At 33.8% G+C, this 21,485-nt stretch overlaps 1 protein-coding gene across 3 annotated transcripts; it reads right to left on the reverse strand.

Moving 5' to 3' along the window:
• Nucleotides 1-171: 171 nt before the first annotated feature.
• Nucleotides 172-20,476, reverse strand: LOC140771904 (tRNA (guanine(37)-N(1))-methyltransferase). 3 transcript variants are annotated; one of them, XM_073113730.1, is made up of 13 exons: nucleotides 20,270-20,476; nucleotides 15,788-15,885; nucleotides 15,036-15,140; nucleotides 13,911-13,973; nucleotides 13,667-13,740; nucleotides 11,019-11,544; nucleotides 10,832-10,915; nucleotides 10,074-10,247; nucleotides 5,633-5,739; nucleotides 4,819-4,893; nucleotides 3,257-3,314; nucleotides 3,127-3,176; nucleotides 172-530 (listed from the first exon to the last, which is right to left on the reverse strand). In XM_073113730.1, the coding sequence occupies exons 1-12, from the start codon at nucleotides 20,380-20,382 to the stop codon at nucleotides 3,151-3,153; spliced, it is 1,503 nt and encodes a 500-aa protein (XP_072969831.1). In that variant the 5' UTR covers nucleotides 20,383-20,476; the 3' UTR covers nucleotides 172-530; nucleotides 3,127-3,150. The 3 variants fall into 3 exon arrangements, 1 of the variants encoding a protein (XP_072969831.1); XR_012106234.1 differs by having other exon boundaries at nucleotides 3,127-3,314; XR_012106235.1 differs by lacking the exon at nucleotides 10,832-10,915 and having other exon boundaries at nucleotides 3,127-3,314.
• Nucleotides 20,477-21,485: the final 1,009 nt, after the last annotated feature.

The following is a 21,485-nucleotide window of genomic DNA, read 5'->3' on the forward strand; positions in this document are numbered from 1 at the left end:
ATTATAAGCAAACCAAACTTGATCGTCAAACCTAGGATTTTGCTCATCATACTTGTGGTTTACAACCCCTGCAATACTTTTCAATATAAAACCACATCACAAGAATCCAGTAGGTGCAACAGCATGTGTTTATGGGTGTGTGCCTGTTAAAGTCTACTACACTTAAGAACATTTTGCTAGAAAATAAAATATTAGAATATGTCAGTGTATAATGTGACAACTCAAGTTAATCATACATTTTCAGAAATGTTACAAGTTATCGCACATTGTTCTGATGTTAACAATCAGTCCTTTCTATAAAGAAAAAGTTGTTTCTCTACCCAGAAAGATCTTAGTGTCCTAATGCGTAATTTAGGAGAATACAGTGCATTTACTGGAAACTGGCTTTACTGCAAATGATAGCTGTAACAGAATTTTAACATGCCAACTGAATTATCTGTAAATATGCTGGTGGATATTTTTGAAGTCCTCTACACCACAGTTGCTGTATTTTAAATCATCTTCAACACCACCATCCTGAATATTTGCGCCTGCCAAGATAAAAATATCAACTCCCTGACTGAAAAATAGAACATGTATAAGAAAATCAAAATACATTACAGAAGATTGATTTCTTTTAACTATCTTATTGAATGTATGTCAATGAAATAAGGACCCCCTCTTGATCTGGTTTCTTGTCATCTACCAGAAAAAACTACTCAGGCATAAATGTAAATACTGTTAAGCAATAAATAGATAAACATGCTGAATAACTTCCCTCACAGATTGACTGATAATTTTTCTGTTGCATGAATATGGTTTGAGCAGGTCAATGCTGCAAGGATAATTGATCCACCAATAGATTATAATTTGATCCAGAAAATATCGTTGATAAAAGAAGTTGATGATCCACGAAATCAGAGAGTTAAAATAACTACATTCATAAGAGAAAAAGAAATGTGGAGGTCAAAAGATAGCCAAAGGAAAAATGAACAGCACATCTTACTCCTCCAGTATAACATTCTGAGGGATCTTCTAAGAAGCAAAGAAATGGTTGATGTGGGCCTGCTGACCATCCTTGTATCCAGATAATATACAAATTCCTTTCATTTCTGCACATAATGATTATGTATACTCTTATGGGGAACCACTAACCAACCCTAAAAAGCACATTTCTAAATATGGCGGAACTTGTCATATCATTTTTGGGAACCTCAACTAATTTCCAGATTTTCCTGCTATTTTCATGTACTAATTTATTTTCTTAATTGACAATATAAAAAGTTTCGGCCAATTCCAATCTGTATAAGCTAAAACTGACTGCCGATCTCTGATTTGAATGGTCTGAAATGGACGACCGATACAGCCGTATCGTTCTTTTTCAAACGGTTGAATCCTATCCCGAAAGTAATACTTAGAACCTTAATAAGCAAGCTCAAAATTTCCCTAAACTTTTGGATGTAGAATCATGTATTCCTCTTTTACTATTGAAGCAATCATGCAAAGAATAGCCTGACACTAATTTGATTGTGGAATAAAACCAGGAGGCTCATTCTGATACATCCATCTTGTTCCATGAATACCAAAAAGAATCTATTTTCTTGGTTCAATGGTTATGGATTGTAGCAATTTCAGTAGGAGTGAAGGATCAGATATGCATCCATATTGATATTTGTACACTGGATATGGATATGGATGTTGGATGATACTTAAACTTAACTTATTGTTCAAAATGGATACTGCTATAAATCAGATATATACCAGATCTGAAACGGATCTGAATATAAATCAATCACAAACAGATTTTGGATATTTGGTGCGCAGTGGCAGATCCACATTCTCTTGCAGCAATTCGGACATTGACAACTAGATCGTTGACAATGCAAAAACTCTCTTCCATCTGCCCTCACTCTGGTCTTGGGACTAATATACAACACAAACACATGAAGCAACACTTAAACAAAGATTATTATGGCTGGAAGATGAGAAGGTCTATGTTTGAATGGGTTGGACTTGAGAATCTTTTACAGTAGATTATTTGGTACATATGCTTAACCATAGATCCAAAATCGACCGATCCCGATCAGGACCCGAAACCAGTCTGGGATCGGCCAGTTTTGATCATATCGGCCAAAACTCAATAGTATAAAACTCGGTTGTATCGGCGAAAGCTCGACAATATCAGCTGAAACTAAATTTTTTTAACATTCAGATCAAATTTAAAATGTATCTAACTTAGGAGACATTAATAATTGATGTCTTTAACTGTCTTTTTTTCGAATTTTTGTTTTTACCCTCTTTTTGTTACACTCTCCTTGCACTCTCACACTTCACCGAATTCATTCAACGGCTAATTCGGTAAGCCTCACCGGTTACTCTACACTTTGGTGAACTCGGGTAGGTGTTTTTTTTCCTCTCATTATTCATTTTTCTTTTTCTCACCCACTTTTTAACTCCTCTTTTTTTACGGTCACTATTGATTTGAGTAGTAATTTGCGAGTATAGAAATTTGTTAAATTTAGCAAAATTTAATAAAGTTTTAAGTGAGTTTTTTCTTTAGTTTTTAGGTTTTATATATGACTAATTTTTATTTTCTTAATTTATTATTATTATTTTATAAATATTTAGAAATTTTTCTATGTTTTAAATAATATTTAGAATTTTATATAATTAAAAATAGTTTGATTCAATACGGACAGTTAATACGATCGATACAACCAATATAGTCGATAAGTATCATTTTTTCTAACGATTTTTTTTCTAACAATTGATCCCAATACCGAGTTTCAAAATCTTGCTTATAATTGGACATCCATATCAAAATCACTATCATGATACATTCTACATTATCCAAATCTAAAAGAACTTTCGATTTTGTAACCATATCTGAGTCTTTGAATATAGATTAGATAAGAACTCTAATATGTAATGCCACATCATTCAAATATGAACCAAGATGGATCAAATAATATTCGACCCATTTCACCCCAAATTATGAAGTATGGTTAATTTTGTTTTAAAAACTAAAATTTTCAGAGATACTTACCAAAGTATCATGTAATTGTCCATCAAATATTCAGAAATATTACAGAAGAAAAAGACAAGTGCAAGGCCATGAAAATTTGGGTAAGAAGTGCTTGTAACTACCTGGATACAGCATTTCTTCCCAAGTCATTTGAAATACGTAGTCCTGACTCCTGAGCACAACAATTAGGAGTGCTTTCAACTTTTCACCTTGTTAGATGCTATAACATGGTATCAACAGATTCCAGGACACCTTGAGCTTCCTCCTTAAAGCATTCGGCAGGCAACTTGAAGCTCAAACAAAACATAGCCTGCAAGTAATAAAACAAATTGTATAGCTGGTAAAGCAGATTAATAAAACAAGTAATAATATTGTACTTCAATAATGTATAAAGGCAGATTGCACAAACATTCCTATCAAAGCTAATAGCAGTTCTGCTGATAAAATTACTCAGTGACTATGGTAGCAGAACTAAAAAGCAATAATAAAAGAACCACAGACAAAATTCATGAAAATAATAATTCCTCCAAGTTAAATGAATTTCTGCGATCTAGTCTGTTGAAGTCATAGTTGCATAACTGGCATGTTTGGATCATACAATTCTTTTTAAATTTCTCACAAACAGCTGGGTCAGCACAGAAAAGCAAACCACAGAACTAGATTCAATATCTGCATCCCCCAGAGTTCGAGCAAGCGTCGATCACAAGAACACCAATCCCAGTTTTATGATGTCTAAATAATTATTTATGTCAACAACAGAACTATTCAGGTCACATAGCCTCTGTAACATCCTATTCAGTAGTTACGTAATATGCCCCAAAAGAGCCTAATACAAGTCATAATAAACATTACTCAGTTTTATGATACCACACTATATTTCTATGCATCTTAGACTGCTTTTTAGGTCACTGTTTATCAGCATGACATAATGTTTACAGAATATTTTGTTCCAGATCTAGGTTATAGCACAAAATTCAGAAGGCAACAAAATGGTCAACCATTAAAAGCAAATTGAATGGTGACCTGTGGGTGTAACTCAGCAGTCAACTGGGACAGTTTCCGCCAGCCGTATACAGCTCAGGAAAATGAGATAAATGCAATTTGATGAAAGATAGTTTGATCCAAACTGACCCAACCCTAGTTGACTGTCTATCAAGTTAATGGAACCAAACTATGCAAATGTCTAAACAATTGTTGTAAGCAATAGGAACTGCAATTTGCTCAAATTACTTCTGTAGAAGCTAGAACAGAACACCAAAAACAAAGCTTCAGCTCATGAAATCTAATTTGATCAGCTCCTGGAAGCAAAACATGTCATAAAGTTATGTAAAATTTACACAGTCCAGTTTAAATGAAGCAGAAGTTATGTGCAAGTATCCTATTTACACTTCTGAATCATGAGACAAGCACCTAGCTTGGAGACCTTGATAAGGCTCACCTACCTCTATTTAAGCGTAAAAATTGACCAAGAACTGAGCAAGCTCATCAAGCTGGAAGTCACCTAATTCTGGGAACAGCTGGGCTGGAATGTGTGTGTGTGGTAGAATTTTCCTAGAATTGACTTATGCATATGAAGTTGGAAGGTGATAAGCCACGAAAGTTCTTATGCAGAGAGTAGATAACAAAGCTTATACGAGAATTTGGCTTAGAGACATGATGCAGAGAACTATTTTAACTTGAAAGTTTAAACAAGCTCCATGCCTAGGTTACTAAGATCATATGTGGGCTGACTGGAAATGTAACTTCCACCATGGTGATTGGCTATTGGTAGCTAAATATATGCAAAAACTTGGAATAAAGAAAGACAATCATACCTTGTTAGGTGCAACATCTCGAACTCGATGGAAAATTGGATCTAGTATCCTAGCATTTAAAGCCAACTCTGCCTCCTACAGAAAAAGTGGAGTCCTTCAGCAATCCCATGGTGAGATGGTAATACAACATATATGCACAAAAGAGGAACCACAGAAATAAACATATAATAAAGACTTCATTCAAATACAATATACAATTGACAAGCCATTAAGGTGCGTTTGGAACCCATTCCAGTAGGAATTCAATTGATTTCATTTGGAATTGCATTCCAATGTTTGGAAATAATGAAACTGCGAAATCCATCTAATGTTGTTGTTTGCAATGAGGTAGTGATTCATTTTATTATGTTCATTCTTCCTATTTTACCCATGGGCTTCAATAAGAATGTAATCAAATAATGGTTGGTTTTGATATTTGGAAAAGTTTAAGTGCCAAATAAATTCCATTGAGATCCAACCTCAAATCATAATCATCGGATTTCATTATATATACTGAAATAAATGGAACTATCATCACTTAGTGATTCCAAACAACAGATTTAGTGAAACTAGAATTCCAAATCAATTGATTACTACTGATTTAGTGATTCCAAACAGGGTGCAAATGTTGAACTTTGTCGGCCATTCAACTGTATATATACTAAATCAATAGCCTTGTCAAGTGTGGAAATGACATGCAATGACTCCTATTTACACAGAAAGACAATAAAAAGTTTAAGATTGGCAAATGCATTGAAATTATTGTTGTGCAATTTAACAAAATTGATCACCACACAGCAGATATAACATAATATATGTAGAAAAATGGACTCACAGTCAATATTGATTCCTCCGTTTCATTTGAACGCATGAAACAGTAACAGTGAATCCAAGGTAAAACCCCCTTCCAGTATTTCTTCTGGATAAGACCGCTGAAAACATCTGCAAGTTATGCATGTGGTGATTTAGCAATATATAATAACCCAAATGTGAAAACTTTAGGATAAGAGAGAATTGTAGATGATAAATGTAATATAGAGAACTAATTACACATAGGAAGGTCTCTTGAGAGGAATTCATTTCTGGAGGTGCCAAATATCTTGCCCTTTCATGTAGCAGATGCAAATGCCTTGGTCATGCTTGTGTTTAGAAACTATGTGCAAAGTTCTCAGGTAGAGATTTTTTATTATTTTCTTCCAATTTTGCCCTCAACTCATATAAAGAGAAGAGAGAATTGTACAAGTTATTTACTACCTGCATTAAATACATCTTACACTCGATTAGACATGACATTCTATAATAATCTAAGATTCTCTTCTTCTCATTCGTCCAGCTAAAAAGAACAACTGATTGAATATGGAAATACTCTATATTAATTAAAAATTATCTTTCTTCTTCTAGCCAATTACTAGTTTGCGATTATTGAACATAATTCTTATGTTACTAGTTAAAGTTTTTTCCTTCCACACTCTTTTTTTTTTTTAAGTTTCACACTTTCATTACGCATTTGCAGTTATTAAACATTTGTATTTTTGTGAGTTTCATAGTTTTATTACGTAATTCGTAGTTATTGAACACTTATATTTTCTGTTTCGTAGTTTTATTACGTAATTCACAGTTATTGAACACTTTTATTTTAGTGAGTTTCACGGTTATTGAACACTTTTATTTTAGTGAGTTTCGCAGTTATTGAACACTTACATTTTCTATTTCACGATTTTCTTATGTAATTCGTAGATATTATACACTTGTACTTTTACGAGTTTCATAATTTTATTCCATAATTTACAGTTACTCAACTTGCATGAGCATGATGTCATTGATCACAATGTGGTCGGCTTTGTGCACATGGAACCTTGGTGGGCCATGGGAGCACCACCTGCCCCCAGCGGCTGGCCTGGCCAACCGGCCAGCGCCAGCTAGCCGCAATGGGCCCCAACGCCATCGCAGCTTCTCTCTCTCTTTCTCAGTCTATCTCTCTCTCTTTCTCTCTCCCTCTTGCCCACACCGACTTGCCACCACCGCCGCCAGCCTACCACTGCCTAGGCTCATTTATTTATTTTATATAATTAAGTCAAGACTAATTTATATATAATTCCACATTAGTCAAGCAAGAGGTAAGAATCACAAAATTAAATACACTTATATTTTTATTTATAATCATATATATTTAGCCTTTTATCTTTTCATTTAAAAAGAGAACAACTATTTTTATCTTTATTTCCTAACTAATACTTTATAATAATAATATATCCATAGTATCAAAATTTTATCTATAATGTAAATTTAGTTACTTAATAAAAGTAAAAGAAGTAATTCTAAATCAAATAAATCATCATATTTTACACTTATTCAGATTGGATAAACGGCTAACTTTATATTAACTTAAATATTTCTAAAATTTCGAACCCCTTATTTAAGATCCCATGAATCCTACTAGCGATGAATTGACCACTTGATTGACAGACGTGAAGGATACGTATGTTGTGTTTTCTGATCAAAAAGTGAGTAGTCTTATACTCTAGACAATTCTCCTATATCAAGATATTTTATATATTTATATATATGCATTTCTGCTTTGGCTTCCAGCATGATTATATGATCATATACATAAAGATGATTCTGATGAGCATATTTTTATTATTATTTATTAGGTTGATCTCAGGCATGAGTTTGAAGATAATTTAGAAATTATTAGAGGTGGGCATATTTTATTGGTCGAGTTGATTTGTAACATGAGTAAGCATGTGATGAATATATAATTGGAGACTACATTGTATCATATTTCCTTTGGCTTTTTTACCATCTTAATTCATGATATGCATGACTTGTTACAGATCTATCATTTGAAAAAAAAATCATAAATTATATGTATACATATATATATCTATGTGATATGATTATTGAAACAATATCTAGTCTGGACTGATATTAGAACATATTTTTAACGTATGATAAGGTACAGCTATCATTGATAAACCCTTAGTGTATGATAAGATATGATTATTATTAAGATACCTTTAGCGTATAGCAGGGTATGATTATCTTTAAAGATACTCTTAATATATGGCAGGATATGCGTTGAAATTGTCTCATAATAGTAAGAGAAGTATCGATTTTGGGGTCGGGTACCATAGTCCAACTTGGTGGATAATAATTGAAGTTGAGACTAATGATTGTGATAGTCAGAGATAAGTAAATTATATCTCATTCTAACACACATGATTATTGAGTGGTTGACATGCTTCATTATTAATGAGTTATTATCACTTGATCATGATTGTTATGTATCATATGTTGTTATATTTTGTGATGCTATATTATGATTTCATCAAAAGAAATATTTGATTGAGGATATAATACACCCATTAATGGAATAATACTGATTACATTTATATATAGTAGTGAGGATATATATACATGCTCATACATTACATCATACTCCTTTCTGATTCATATTATTCAATACATGATTTACTCTCTATTTTACATTACTGATTCAAATAAGGTTTATTCACTAAGCCTTTAACTTATGATTCTATTTTTTTTTTCTAACCCCCTAGATATATGGTACCTAATAGCGACTTGATATATCTTGAAGAGACATTGTAGGTCGAAAATGAGGTGAGTTAGACATGAGATGATATAAAAGATAGTTTATATAGAAGTTGAGTTGTCCGTTATTTGGATATATTTGTACTCTATTATATTAGACGATAATTTGTATAATACAGGTTGAATTATATTTTACTCGTGTATTAGTTATTTTAGTTATATTTTGATGGTTTGCCCTAGCCTGTATGATCCCTGCAAGATTAGTAGTTTAGTGTATATTATTGTGAACTTGGATATTCATATCTTAATATGTTTATTTGGTTGATAGTATGATTTATCTCAGAGATGAATTATGCGAGTACAGACGTATCTTTGTATGACGGTCCTATCCGCCCTATCACGTGCATTGCACATGTGTGAGCGCATGGGTGTACACGTGCTCGTCGGGCAGAAACATTACAAAAACCATTAGATATTATCAAAGACACAAATAGTTAAGGCAATTATGGTGCCATTAAAAGCCAAGGAGATAGAATTGAAAGACTCCAAGTAGTAATGGTGGAAAAAAGTGCCATTTTTTATGTTGCTTTAACTAAGTAATATGGTTTAGAGGTTAGGCGTAAAAAGTGACAGGGTCCATTAGTTTATTTTCAATATTGAAGCAGTTTATATTCAATACAAAAAAATGTAGCAAACCACTAGGTGGAATTGATGAGACATCCATAGATTTCATGAGTCATCATACAACAATGAACATTGGGAATACATTGGCATATAGTCATTTACGGGAACCTCACAAAATAGGTTAAATATACAAATACAGAGATGAACAGAAGCCATAACAACTAACACTTAAAAGTCTTTCACTCTTTTGTTCCAAAGAGAAATCTATATGTAACCACAAAAAGCACAACGAAATGAGATCTCAAAGCCATTTCTGAAATGTATAGCCACTATGTTTTAGCAGAAATCTAGCACATTCCAGTTTAGAAACTTATAAGAGTTGCTTTGAAATTTTAAATTCTTTTCAGAAGAATGAATTAACAATTCATTTGTATATGTCTCTCAATAAAAAGTAATAATGTTCACACAAAATTCACAGAGAGGTCATAAGGCATATAGCAGCATTTCAATTATTAAATTCTTCGTTACCACATACTTATTTCATGCCGTCATTTAAATTGATAAAAGTAGCCAGGACAAGTGCAGTACTAGGATCTTCCTATACATCATATTTACGTAAATTAACATTCTGAAAGATGATTATAATTTGAAAGATGCCCCCAAAAGATATTTAAGAAAATTTAATCTTTGCAAGGGAAAGTTGAAAGTACATGTATCAACTTTTACTGCAAGATAGCTGCAACATCTATGGATTTACAGAATTTGCAGGTCAGATTATCCCTTGATTTAGAACTAACTCACTAAATAATGCTAGGTACTTTATGTTATGTATCAAAGCTGGCTTGACCTACAATGAGAAGAATATAGTTTACTGTGAAATCATATAAGTAAATTAATTGCCTTCTGCTAATGTCACTAATTTGATTTCAAGATGCAGACAAGTGATGCAGTCTGATAAAATTAGCTACAAATTTAAAGTTATAGGACTGAAAGAATTAGTAGATTCATAGCTGTGAAAACGATAAACCCAATTCAGATATGGATGTGACTAAAATCTTAGTTAAGCAGAGGATATGAATTGAGGAACAAGAACTTACCAAGAAACTGCAAAGCAGAAGCAGGGAGGTTCATTATTACATGATCGATTCGCTCCCAGGCCTTCCTTTCGGATGGTCTACAGACTTTAACTCTCTTGTTGGTGTTTCTGTTTCTCTTGTTTGATGCATTATTATCAGCATCTTTGGTGCTACCATTTGTCACAGAAGGCAACACTGTAAACTTTAAAGAGAACATAATCAAAATGAAGTTTTGAAAAAGGACAATAAAGACCATATATAATTGCCAGACACATACAATAACTACTCCTAATATAAGTCTTTGATGACAGGTTGCTTTGACTTGCATAATTCTCAGATTAAGGAGGGAGCAAGCAGCAGTCTGCTTTCAAATATACATGAAATTCCTTGCTTACTGCAAGCATAAATAATTAAAATTCAACACAAGAAGACTCCTTACATAGGTGCCAGAAGGCTCTGTTCACTAGAGATTTTATTGAGAAATTGTGATAACGGTTCTCTCCAAAATCAGCCAAATTAGGTTTCCTAACATTCTCATCTCTTGAGTATGCCCCAAAATCCATTTCAGAACAAGCTTAATTGGGCATCACAGACTAACTAATGTGATGGACGACATCTCAATTTCACCAATCTTTATGACCGCTGCCTCCAAAAGTATCGCCTTTACTCATGCTTACAACATTTTCAACTAATTATACAACTTATACTGTGGAGAACTTATATCAGACTTATAGGACTGCAGTAATAAACTGTTAGACAAGCATGCTCATCAGAATTACCTTCTTCAAAGAACTCTGCTTGCCTTTTAACAGCAACATTTGCTACTGAATCATTTGAACAGTTTTTATTGTCTTCCCCAGTATCTAGCAAATGTTAGTATATTGACTATCAATATAAGATTAATGCTGCAGTATGCCAAAGTAGAAAAAACTGATGCACCAATTGCAGATCTAGGCAACATAATACCATTGAGACATCCATTTTCTGATTCTGATTCTTCATGAGCTTGCGGCATGTTTTCTTCAAACATGTTGGTATCAGCAAGCTGAGTTGATGACTTAATCTCTAAATCAGACACTGACATCAGATGATACATGAATGCTCTAGCATCCATGTTATATGCATAAACAAGGTCCTCTACATTGTTGATCTTCGTGTTAGTCCTCAGGTATTGAACACTATCAGGATTCAAGTCATTTGCATACACAATGCACCCTTTCTGTGCTGCTGGAATTGAAAAGGGACCAATACCAGCAAACATGTCAGAAATAACTTCTCCTTTCTGAAACAGAGAAACCAGTCGTATGTGTTCATGTTCGAGTCTTGAATTCCAATAGACCAAACTATAATCGAGTCTAAATTTTGCCCCATATTGCTTAACTTCAGTCACCATATTATCTTCTCCAGCCAAAATCTCAAACTTTGGTACTCGGAATTCATTTGTTATGGTACCAACTTTATTCACCACGGTTTTGATTCTTGGCTGATTTTTCTGCACAAAGAAGCCAGAAAAGACAAAATAATTGAGTCATTTTGAAACTCTCAGATATGTTAAATGATGATAGAGAAGATCATCTTGAGATGTAAAAGTAAAGGCTCCTAGATATTGTACTGATAGTGGTGAAAACAGGTCGCTTAAGTCCGACCCGACCTGTTACCCAATCAGGATCAGATCGGATATGGATGAAAAAATCCTATCCGATCCCGATCCGGATACGGATACGAATAGGCTTTTAGTTAAATATCTAGATCCGGATCCGGATACGGATCGTCTTTTTAGATAAAGTCAGATCCGGATACAAATACGGGTGTAACTGATGTATTCGGATTCAAATAACGGATATCCAATTAACCGCTAATATAAATACCCCTACCAATTCAATAACCTAAGTTACCAAACCATCAGCTCACCGATTCTAACCTAACTCCCTCCATCTCTTTCCCAAACCGACAGCCACCTCCACCGAAATCTCTCCTCGCCATCACTCGATCGACCGATCACCATCTTCAACTCCTCCTCCGTCGCCATCACCATCGATTTGGGTGTTATAATTAATATACTGAACCTATGTTTAATCACCTTGTTTTGTACCTAAGAGTTAAGTTTTGCTTTGATGCAAGTATTATTGGTAAGCACAACTTCCATTTAAAATGGTTTGGTTGACTCAAAGTGGAAGTCCAAAATTGGTTGTGGATAATTTGATCTTTGCACTGCACAAGGGTGTGATGTGTTTTTTTAATAATAGTAGGGGAGAGTTTCTAGATATGCTAACAATTAGATTGCAAAATTAGTCTTTTAATTTGATAGCCGATAGCAAAAATGAGCCATGAAAAAAATTAAAGTATTAGGAGCAAAGAGAATTGAAAATTGGAAAGCCATAATCCGTTTAAGATCCGATTTGTATTCGAAAATTATCTGCATCTGTTTTCTTAGGATATGGTTTTAATTTTTATTATCCGTCAAATATCCGTATTTGAATTAGTATCCGGATAAAAAATATGGATCTAGATGTGGGTTGAGTATTATCTGATCCATATCCGATCTGTTTTCACCTTTATGTATTGATCATGACCAAAAAATTTAGAACCTTACAGAAAATAAATGAATTCACAATGCAATAAGCATTACTTCCATGCATATCAATCATTTGAACATTGAAAGAGAAGTATCTCATAGAAGAAGAGAAGAAAAAAGAGAGAATATAAGAACATTTAACAAGCATCTGAAGACCAACAAAAGAAGTTGATAATTGACATGCTTTTCCAGAAAAACAGTCAATAAGTAAACTCAAAAATATCATATTAGCATGCATCATGAAAAGTGTTAGCATCATACATTATCAAACTCTAATTTGTATGACCAATGCCTATTGGTTTTATCATCCTATTGAGTCAACTTGAGCTGTTCAAGCTGGCACGGCACAGCACACCGCGACACTTGCTAGCCATGCCATAAAAAAGGGAGAGAAAAAAGATAAGGGTAAAAGGAGACTACTCACATTCACCCTTCACTGCTTACCATTGACCTTGCCTTCGAATTCATTGGATTCACAACTTAAATTTTTATTCAACTGACCACCTCGCTATTTCTTCCTCCTCGGACTAGGGCACCCGACGTGGGTGTGAGCGGCGACTAGTGGTGACGACGAGCTCCATGACGAGCTTGATGACGAGTAGCGAAGCTACTAGGAGGGGTGTCGTGTGGCATCCCTCGTGCAACGTGCCAGTATGCCGCTGGCACGGTAAGTGCCGACTAGCATGCGCTGTGCTAGTCGGCACGACCATCGTTGGTTCAAATTTCAAAATCGAGATTGTCAACATATTAATCATACAGGACTAGTCATACATGTTATTTTTAACCAAATTTAATGTGCTTCCAATGGCAGTCCCCTTCTCTCAACTCTTCACTGTTTAATCATATATATCATTCTCTGAAAAGATATATAGGTGCCAGATAAAATTTATTGTATGATTATGTGCAATTGTCATTGTATGTTTGCGCATCTGTATTTGCTCACATATGTCATCTATGGATGAACAATTGAACATCCAAGCAAGAGGGTAGAGGGGAGAGGGTGGGACCAAGAAAGAGAAATAGTCAGAAGCAGACTTACATCATAGATAACCTTTGCTATGACATCTTTGTATGGAAGCAAGTCATCAGCTATGTTTAGATGAGCAATATGGCCTGCAGATCAACAGCCCATAATCGTCAGTAAATTTGGAATTTGCATCTAGATGTTGAGTAGGAAGACATACATAAACTTTTCAGGGAAAACATTTCATCTTCTGTTGCTAGATTAAAATGGAAATAACAGAAGTATGGAGCAGTATGCAACAAAGAATACAAATACTTAACTACTGTTTCAAAAGAAGAAGGTACCTCCAACCCAGCAGGCAGAATTTGCTTCAAAATATGATCTATAAGAAAGAAAGTTATGGGTGAACCACATCAGATGATACATATGCCATTTGAAACATATATATTAAAACTAGTAATTTTTAAGATTGATAGACCATGATACTAAGGATGATAAAAAGGTCCTGCTTTTGCTAATAAAGCTAAAATTTTGGATTAATAATTTTGTATAGACAACAAAAGAAGAACTATTATACTGGACCTGAATAAATTGGCAAACAGCCAGCCCCAGCTCAGCATGCATTCTATTATCAAGGGATGCACATAATTTGCATATAATTTATCACAAACAAGAATGGCAGCACTGCAGAAGTTTTATCCTTTTCCAGACATAAAGTAGATTTTCGACTCTTTCCACATGGATAACCTACAACTAACAGTTCTGTTTTTTAAAAGAAATTAAAACTGCTCATCTTGAAGGCAGTGGCAAGTGGCGAGAAATATTCCTCAATGTGTCCTAAAGATTGAGGTCTCACTGAGCAGAATTCATGACAAAATAGTAAGATAATTGGATATCTTGCATCTACAAAAACTCCACTTATATTTTTTGGGAAACATGCAACTAATAATCAACATATGCACCTAATAACAGAACTTAGTAAGATACAATAAAAAATCATCAAGAATGCAACTGGGTTAGCATACAGTAGAAGGTTTTCCAGTGTGGAATTGCATGAAATTGCCCAGCAAGCCTCGAGGTAACCATTTATATGTAAGCAAATAGGATGACTGAAACTCAGTAACTATAGGAAGTGTGAGTCACTAACATGCAGCTAAGCCTTAATGGTAACCAGGTGAAACACCAAGGTCAATTTAACTAAGATGAAAGTGCAGAAACTGAGTTATGGTCATTGTCATTACACTAAATTACAGTTAACTATGTCATAATACTGTAAGGCTAATTCAACAAGGATGAAGGTCTGGGAATCAATCTCCTGTTATTCTAATATGTTTCTTGTTATATAACAAAGCATTTAAGGAAGGACTTACAACTAAACACACAAGAGTACAGAAATCAATCAACATCTGAAAAGCTGTTGAGGAGAAAGAAGAGCAAAACTAACCTGCACCCCAGTATGAGTACCCCAGGGTCAATGAATAGGGCAGAACTTCAATGTTGCACAACCTCTTCAGTGAATGAACAGCTTGATCTGGGATCTCAGACAAGTCTGTTTCATTTGTATAAACTAACAACAAATAAGTACAGGATAAAAAGAAGTGTACAAACTTCATACATAGTTTAGAATCAAGAGGCTAATGAATTCATACTATATCAAATTTCCATTCCTTTCAGTTTTTTCTTCTCTTTTTTATTATTATTATTTTGAGTGTATGTTAATTGGAAAGAACAAAGAACAGAAAAAAGAAATAACATAACTGAAGAAAGACAAAAAAGGAAGAGGCAAAGGGGAACACCTATTACTTCAATCAATTCTCATGAGATAGCAAGAAAACAAGTATGCTCTTAACTGTCAAAGGAGATATAGGCACAAACAGCAAGTGTTATTCAGTATCTTCTTCTGGTAAATTGGGTGTTTGTTTGCTTGTCATATCATCATCCAGAATTTTTTTGGGAACAGAGCAGAGCGAACAATCATCATACAGAATTTCATTTCCTTTTTCTTTTTGGAAGAGTGTGATAGGCTTTTAGCTTCTCAGAAGAGGGGAAAGTATGGAACAATTAAAAGTGCAGGTGATGGATCAAAAATCATTTTCGCTGAATATCAAGTACATCGGATACTTGATAGGATCAACTGAAGCTCAAGAGAAACTCCCGCCTTACGAAAATCTTTTCAGCCATATACGACACACATACCAGGGCTTTGAATCCTCTCTGATAATAGAACAAGTCGATTTTTTGGGTGCTCTGGATCTTCTGTTATTGGTTTGATGCGAGGCTTGTCCAGCAAGCAGCTGGAGATACAAAAACAAGTTTAAGAATATACACAAACCAAGTACTAGTAAAACATAAATAAAAAACTAAAGTTTTAAATATAAGAAGCACATTTTGATGGGCTCTTCTAGAGTTCTAATATGTGCCATGCACAAGAATAATCAGTAGCAAAAATGAGAATGTTGTCCATGTTCATATTCAGGATGAAGGCAACAAAATGTTGGAAAACAAATCTCATATATATTTCAACTTTTAAGTTTCACCTATGTAGACTTTGATAATCATGACTTTTGAGGACTTTCTGAGTTTCTGCTTTATCTCTTAAACTTATTATTTCATCAAGCTACTATGTAGGACCTGATCTTTAGTCTTTATAAACATATACTGGTCATTACCTTAAATGACTGTACTTTAAATGGTAATGGAATGAAGAGAAAAGGTATAAGGAAGAGAGAGATAGGGGGGGAGAGAGATAGAGAGCTGCATCTCTCGTGTTTTCTCTCCATTTTTACCCGCTTAACCATCCCCAATTTATCAAACCTCCTAATTAACTATATCTACCTCCAAAATCCAGCAGACCAATTCCTCCCCAACTACCTTGGTTGATCTTGTACATTACACATAATTCGAAGTATCGGCCGCTATGGATACATAGTCCGGCAAATACATATCAATATCGACACTTACCCAATTCAAAACTGGGCCGAAACTAGTTTTTCCTTAGTTTCAACCCACTATCTGTCATATTGGTGGTAAACACAAAATTTTGATTTTTTTGGTTCTTTTATGCGGACCACATATGAAATGCATTGTAATTTGTATCTAACCAAAATACAACTAGAGATAACAATTATTGATCTCTTGATGTCTTGAGCACCACTATTTATGATTTTTTTATATTTTCACCTCTTTTTCTTTTTGTTGCTATTTATTTTCTTCTTACACTCCACCATTTTTATTTGTTTTCTTTTTGACATACCTACACTCACCTCTGTTGTTAAAAATGGTTGTCAATCTCATCTACAGGAGGCTTTCTACCATCTCTATTGTAGAGGTGATGATGGTGATTAACACATTAATTTCCTGAATGCATCCATAAATATTGTTATTATTGTTATTAGTATTTTCATTCTTTATATTATGCTGTTACCAATGATGGCAGTGCCACTATCAACACGATGCGTGGCGGTCGGCACGAGGCGTGCTGCTCTAGTGCCAAGCGGCACGCCCTACGTGCCATTGGCACGCATTTGTAATATTTTTAATAAACTTTTTAGAATATTTAAAGATGTTTTGGGGTCTTCGATATGTCAATTTTTAGTTTTTGATTTAAATATAAGTATTAAAAGTTCAAAACCTACATTATAATGCTTTATCTTTAGATTATTTTTGTAGATGACCTATTTTTTTTAAAAAAAACGAAGGTTATTTGTATTCCTCGGAAAACCCCACCCACATCATTGTTCAATATTTTTTGATCTACTATTGGCTAAACTATCTGAGCACTAAATCCAATGTGAGTAGATCAGAGATAAATCTTTGTCTGCTATGCAAATGGATAGCAAGTTACAAATTCTATCTCGATAGGACATGTATTTCTATTACAATGAAATAAATAGATAAATTAATAAATAAAAATAAACTTGTTAATCGTAGGGTTACCATTCTCCTTAAAGATAAAGCAACAGTTAAATATAAATATTATTCAACACATACTATGATTGAAGTCATTCATTAAAACTAACATTAATAATTGAACTCATTATAATATAATTAAATACTCCATAATATAATTGAATACATAATATTAATTGATAATAGTTTAATAATTAAAATTAATATCTAGTTAAACGTAAAATAATGAGGAGGATCAAAGACTTTATTTATCGACAAAAAAGTAACACAAGAATATTGCATTAAATACTATCGATATTCTTCAAACTCATTCACTAATAATATTACTCATTGTAATATCTCACATAGTTTTCATACAAATAAAAATTTTATAATTCTCATATGATATAATATGGAGAATGAACATACACGGGAATGAATGGGCACTGGATAAGCACAAACACATCATAAACATATGTAGATTGTGGATGTAGAGTATAATAAGGATATTCTAACTATAATGGATGTGATTGATATGATGGTAATTATAATAAACTCATATTATTCTATGGATGCACCTCTCCTTATGTTCTATTACCTACAGACTTAAGTTCTTTGTAAAAATAATAAAATAATACTTCTCTGAGAAGATTGTATAATAGAAGCGTATGTCTCATCTCCATCATCACTATCTAATGTTTGTTATGATCACCATCTCTAGTTTTATTATCATCAATTTTATCTAAGCCTTCAAAATGATCAATTGATCAGTTGATTTAATAATAATCAATAAAAATAAGAAAACTTTTTAAAAAAGACTTCACATGGCACAACGACCGACACATGACCGTGCCGGACAACACACAACCATGTTGGACCGGCATGGCTTGGCACGCTTGCCGGTAGGCATAGAGGTGTGCCACTAGCACACCCCGTGCCAAGTGTCGTGCCATTATTGGCATGACAAATACGGACCAGCACGGCCATCCATGGTTGTTACTACTATATCTGAGTAATCTAAATTTTCTTATCTTTATATTCTTCAACTTCTAAGATATTTCTATGTTTTATATCATTTAAGCAATTAAAAAAATTATCCAAAATCAAAATGGCCGATACATATATTTCCTCTAACGATCAATATTGACGCCGGTACTTAGAATCTTGCCATTACATCTTATAACTACCAACTTCTCTCTTGTCTCATCCATGAAAACATGGTGCGAACTTGATAATTTTAACTAATAGAGTCATGTTTAATTCAGAAAAAATCAAGATACATAATTTACACTACCGCAGTCCAAGTAGGATACATTTATAAGAATACAACCATTCTTGTGTTAAGAGAACAATAGAAACAGAATATTAAATAGAAATTAGTAAAAATTGATTGTACTATAGGCATAATCCTTTTTAACTAATACATATGACCATGGCTATTTGACATCATGTAACTTTCATTGCCTCCATTTGTCCCTAGTAGCAACTTCAACTTCTCTTATCTAGAGTTCGGACAGTATGATTGAGTTTCTTTTCTCTTTTCTTTTTTTCTTTTTTTTTTTTGTGATTAAAAAGGAGCTAGGAGGTCAGCTATTTAGTTACATTTATGAGGTTTATGAGGTAATATAGCCCCTAATGTGTCAAAACAAAGAAACCTATTGAGGTCAATAGGAACAGTATATTCCCATCCCCACATAAAAAAAATGGCAATTGTCATTCCTTCCTGCCTTAGCTGCCCAATCAGCAGCTAGATTATCCAAACAACAAAGTCAAGAAAGGAACAAAGATTTTTACAATCCAAGAGGGCCCTAATGGCCCAAGGAGGTTCATCCTGATGAGGCTTTGAGTTTGATCACAAATGTCTAGAGCATCTGATTTTTACATCTTACTCTCAAATATAAGATTACCTTCTACTTGGCATTAGCAAATTATTATGTCATGACAAATCAATTTGACTATCCTCCCACAGCTACATCATGTTACCCTTGTTGGATTCCCAACTTTGAGGCAAATTGCTGGTCCATGATCTCAAATTACCTCAAACGAACTCACATTATGTCGTTATACATAGAAGTTCTACGCAAAATATCATCATTAATCTTGCCTTATTGTTGAATAACTAATCCAAGCTAAGTGAGCAGATTGTTTTCCACTCAAAACTAACTACCAACTTCAACTTATCTTCAATTTTAAAATTAGATACATTAGAGTTGCACTTCACATGCTACTCCAAGTCCTTACTTTAAAACCTCTAGATTGTTGGTGGAGATTGTTTTTCAGTCAAAACTAACTACCAACTTCAACTTATCTTAAATTCTGAAATTAATTTCACTAGAGTTGCACTTCACATGCTACTCCAAGACCTTACTTCAAAACCTCCTGATTGTAAGGTTCCTCTCCACAATACTAACTAGCTCTTGTTCTTTTAATACTTCATGAAGGTGATAACTTGATATCTACCAGGTGATAACATTTCTGGATATATTCCTTTAGTTACTATATATCCGTTTAAGATATGTTTCATTTTTCTAAATATATCACGGGATATAAGGTTCTACGTAATCCTCATCATTGTACTGTTAAACAAATTAAAAAATCATAAACGAGTCATTATGGTAAGTGCAGCTTCCCAATTAAAATTGGAAATCATTTGTAAAATCCACATTCTCATTAAATTCCCCTATCTACACTGTAGCAAACAAATAGCTTCTCGTATCAATCTATCCAAGTTCCATTCAAATCTACGAACTATAATCATCTACAAGATCGGTGAGTACTCAAACGGGTTACCCGTGGAGGAGGCGAGTGACGGCGCTCGAGTGCTCTCGGGGGATCCGAATGGACAAAAGCGGCAGCTTTTGCTCGAATTTGCTCTCGTCCAATACCACCCCGCCTTTTTCCATTGCGATCTTGCCCTCTTCTTGGGAATCGGGAGTAAAGATTAGGGAAGAGAAGCAAGGGGGTTTAGGGTTTTTCTCTCACGCGAGGGCCGAAGCGGAATATTACCAACCTGCTGAATTTTGCTTCTTTTTTTATAATAAAAATTAGATTAAATTAAATCCACGTAGGCAGAGAGCACCGCATCAAGACGGCTGCAAGGAGAGTTTGTAGAACAAATTTTCCAAAGTAGAATACCGAATAAAACTATTCTATAAATTAGTATAATATTAAAATCACTATCTCAAACAATAATTCTTAGTAAATTAATTATTTTTTTAATAAAGTAAAATATAAAGAAAATTTTTAGATTATCGTAACTCTGCGTTGGATTATCTATTTTAGACATAAAATATATCATTGTGAAGATATAGAATATATCTATTAGATGAAATATGTAGTGATACCGCTTAACCAATTGCGTTTAGAATCGCAAAATAAAGATCATAACTCCTCTAAATTTTAATTTCAAATTTGTTATATAATAGTTTATTAAATGTTTTTCATGAAAGTGATTTATATATAAACCGTTTTCTCTAAAAGCGGTTAATATAAAAGCAATGGGAAAAAAATTCGTTGTCTAAGACAACAATTTTCCTTACAGTGTTTTAATATATTAGAAAATTAATCAATTCACTAAAATTATTGTCTAAGACAATAATTTCACTATTGTACTAGTTTGAAAATAGTTTGAACACTGACATACTTTAGAAAATATATATATTGTAACAATAATTTGGTCAAAAACTCTGAAAAAAAACACTTCCAACATCCAAAACTAAAAGTTTTACACCAATTGGTGAGCTTGTAAATACGAGAGACTTTACAATTTGTGTAAAGTTGGTAAGAAAAATAAATGTCCCGTACTAAGGTGTTAATAGTCCAAGTTTCTTAGCTAAAAATATTTCATTTAGAGCGTTTAACAGTATAAAGTTTCTTTTCGATAAAAAAAAGCTGTGTCCAGCTGAAATTAAACAGCACAGTTGGTTGTAGCCACCGCGTTGTTAGAATAGAGGAGGTTACACAAGTCGGTAGCGAGATCCTCATCCAAGCCCACCGACCGGAATCT

Source organism: Typha angustifolia, chromosome 12 (assembly GCF_048772165.1).
Source record: "Typha angustifolia cultivar Huaian chromosome 12, ASM4877216v1, whole genome shotgun sequence".
Taxonomy (NCBI): Eukaryota; Viridiplantae; Streptophyta; class Magnoliopsida; order Poales; family Typhaceae; genus Typha; species Typha angustifolia.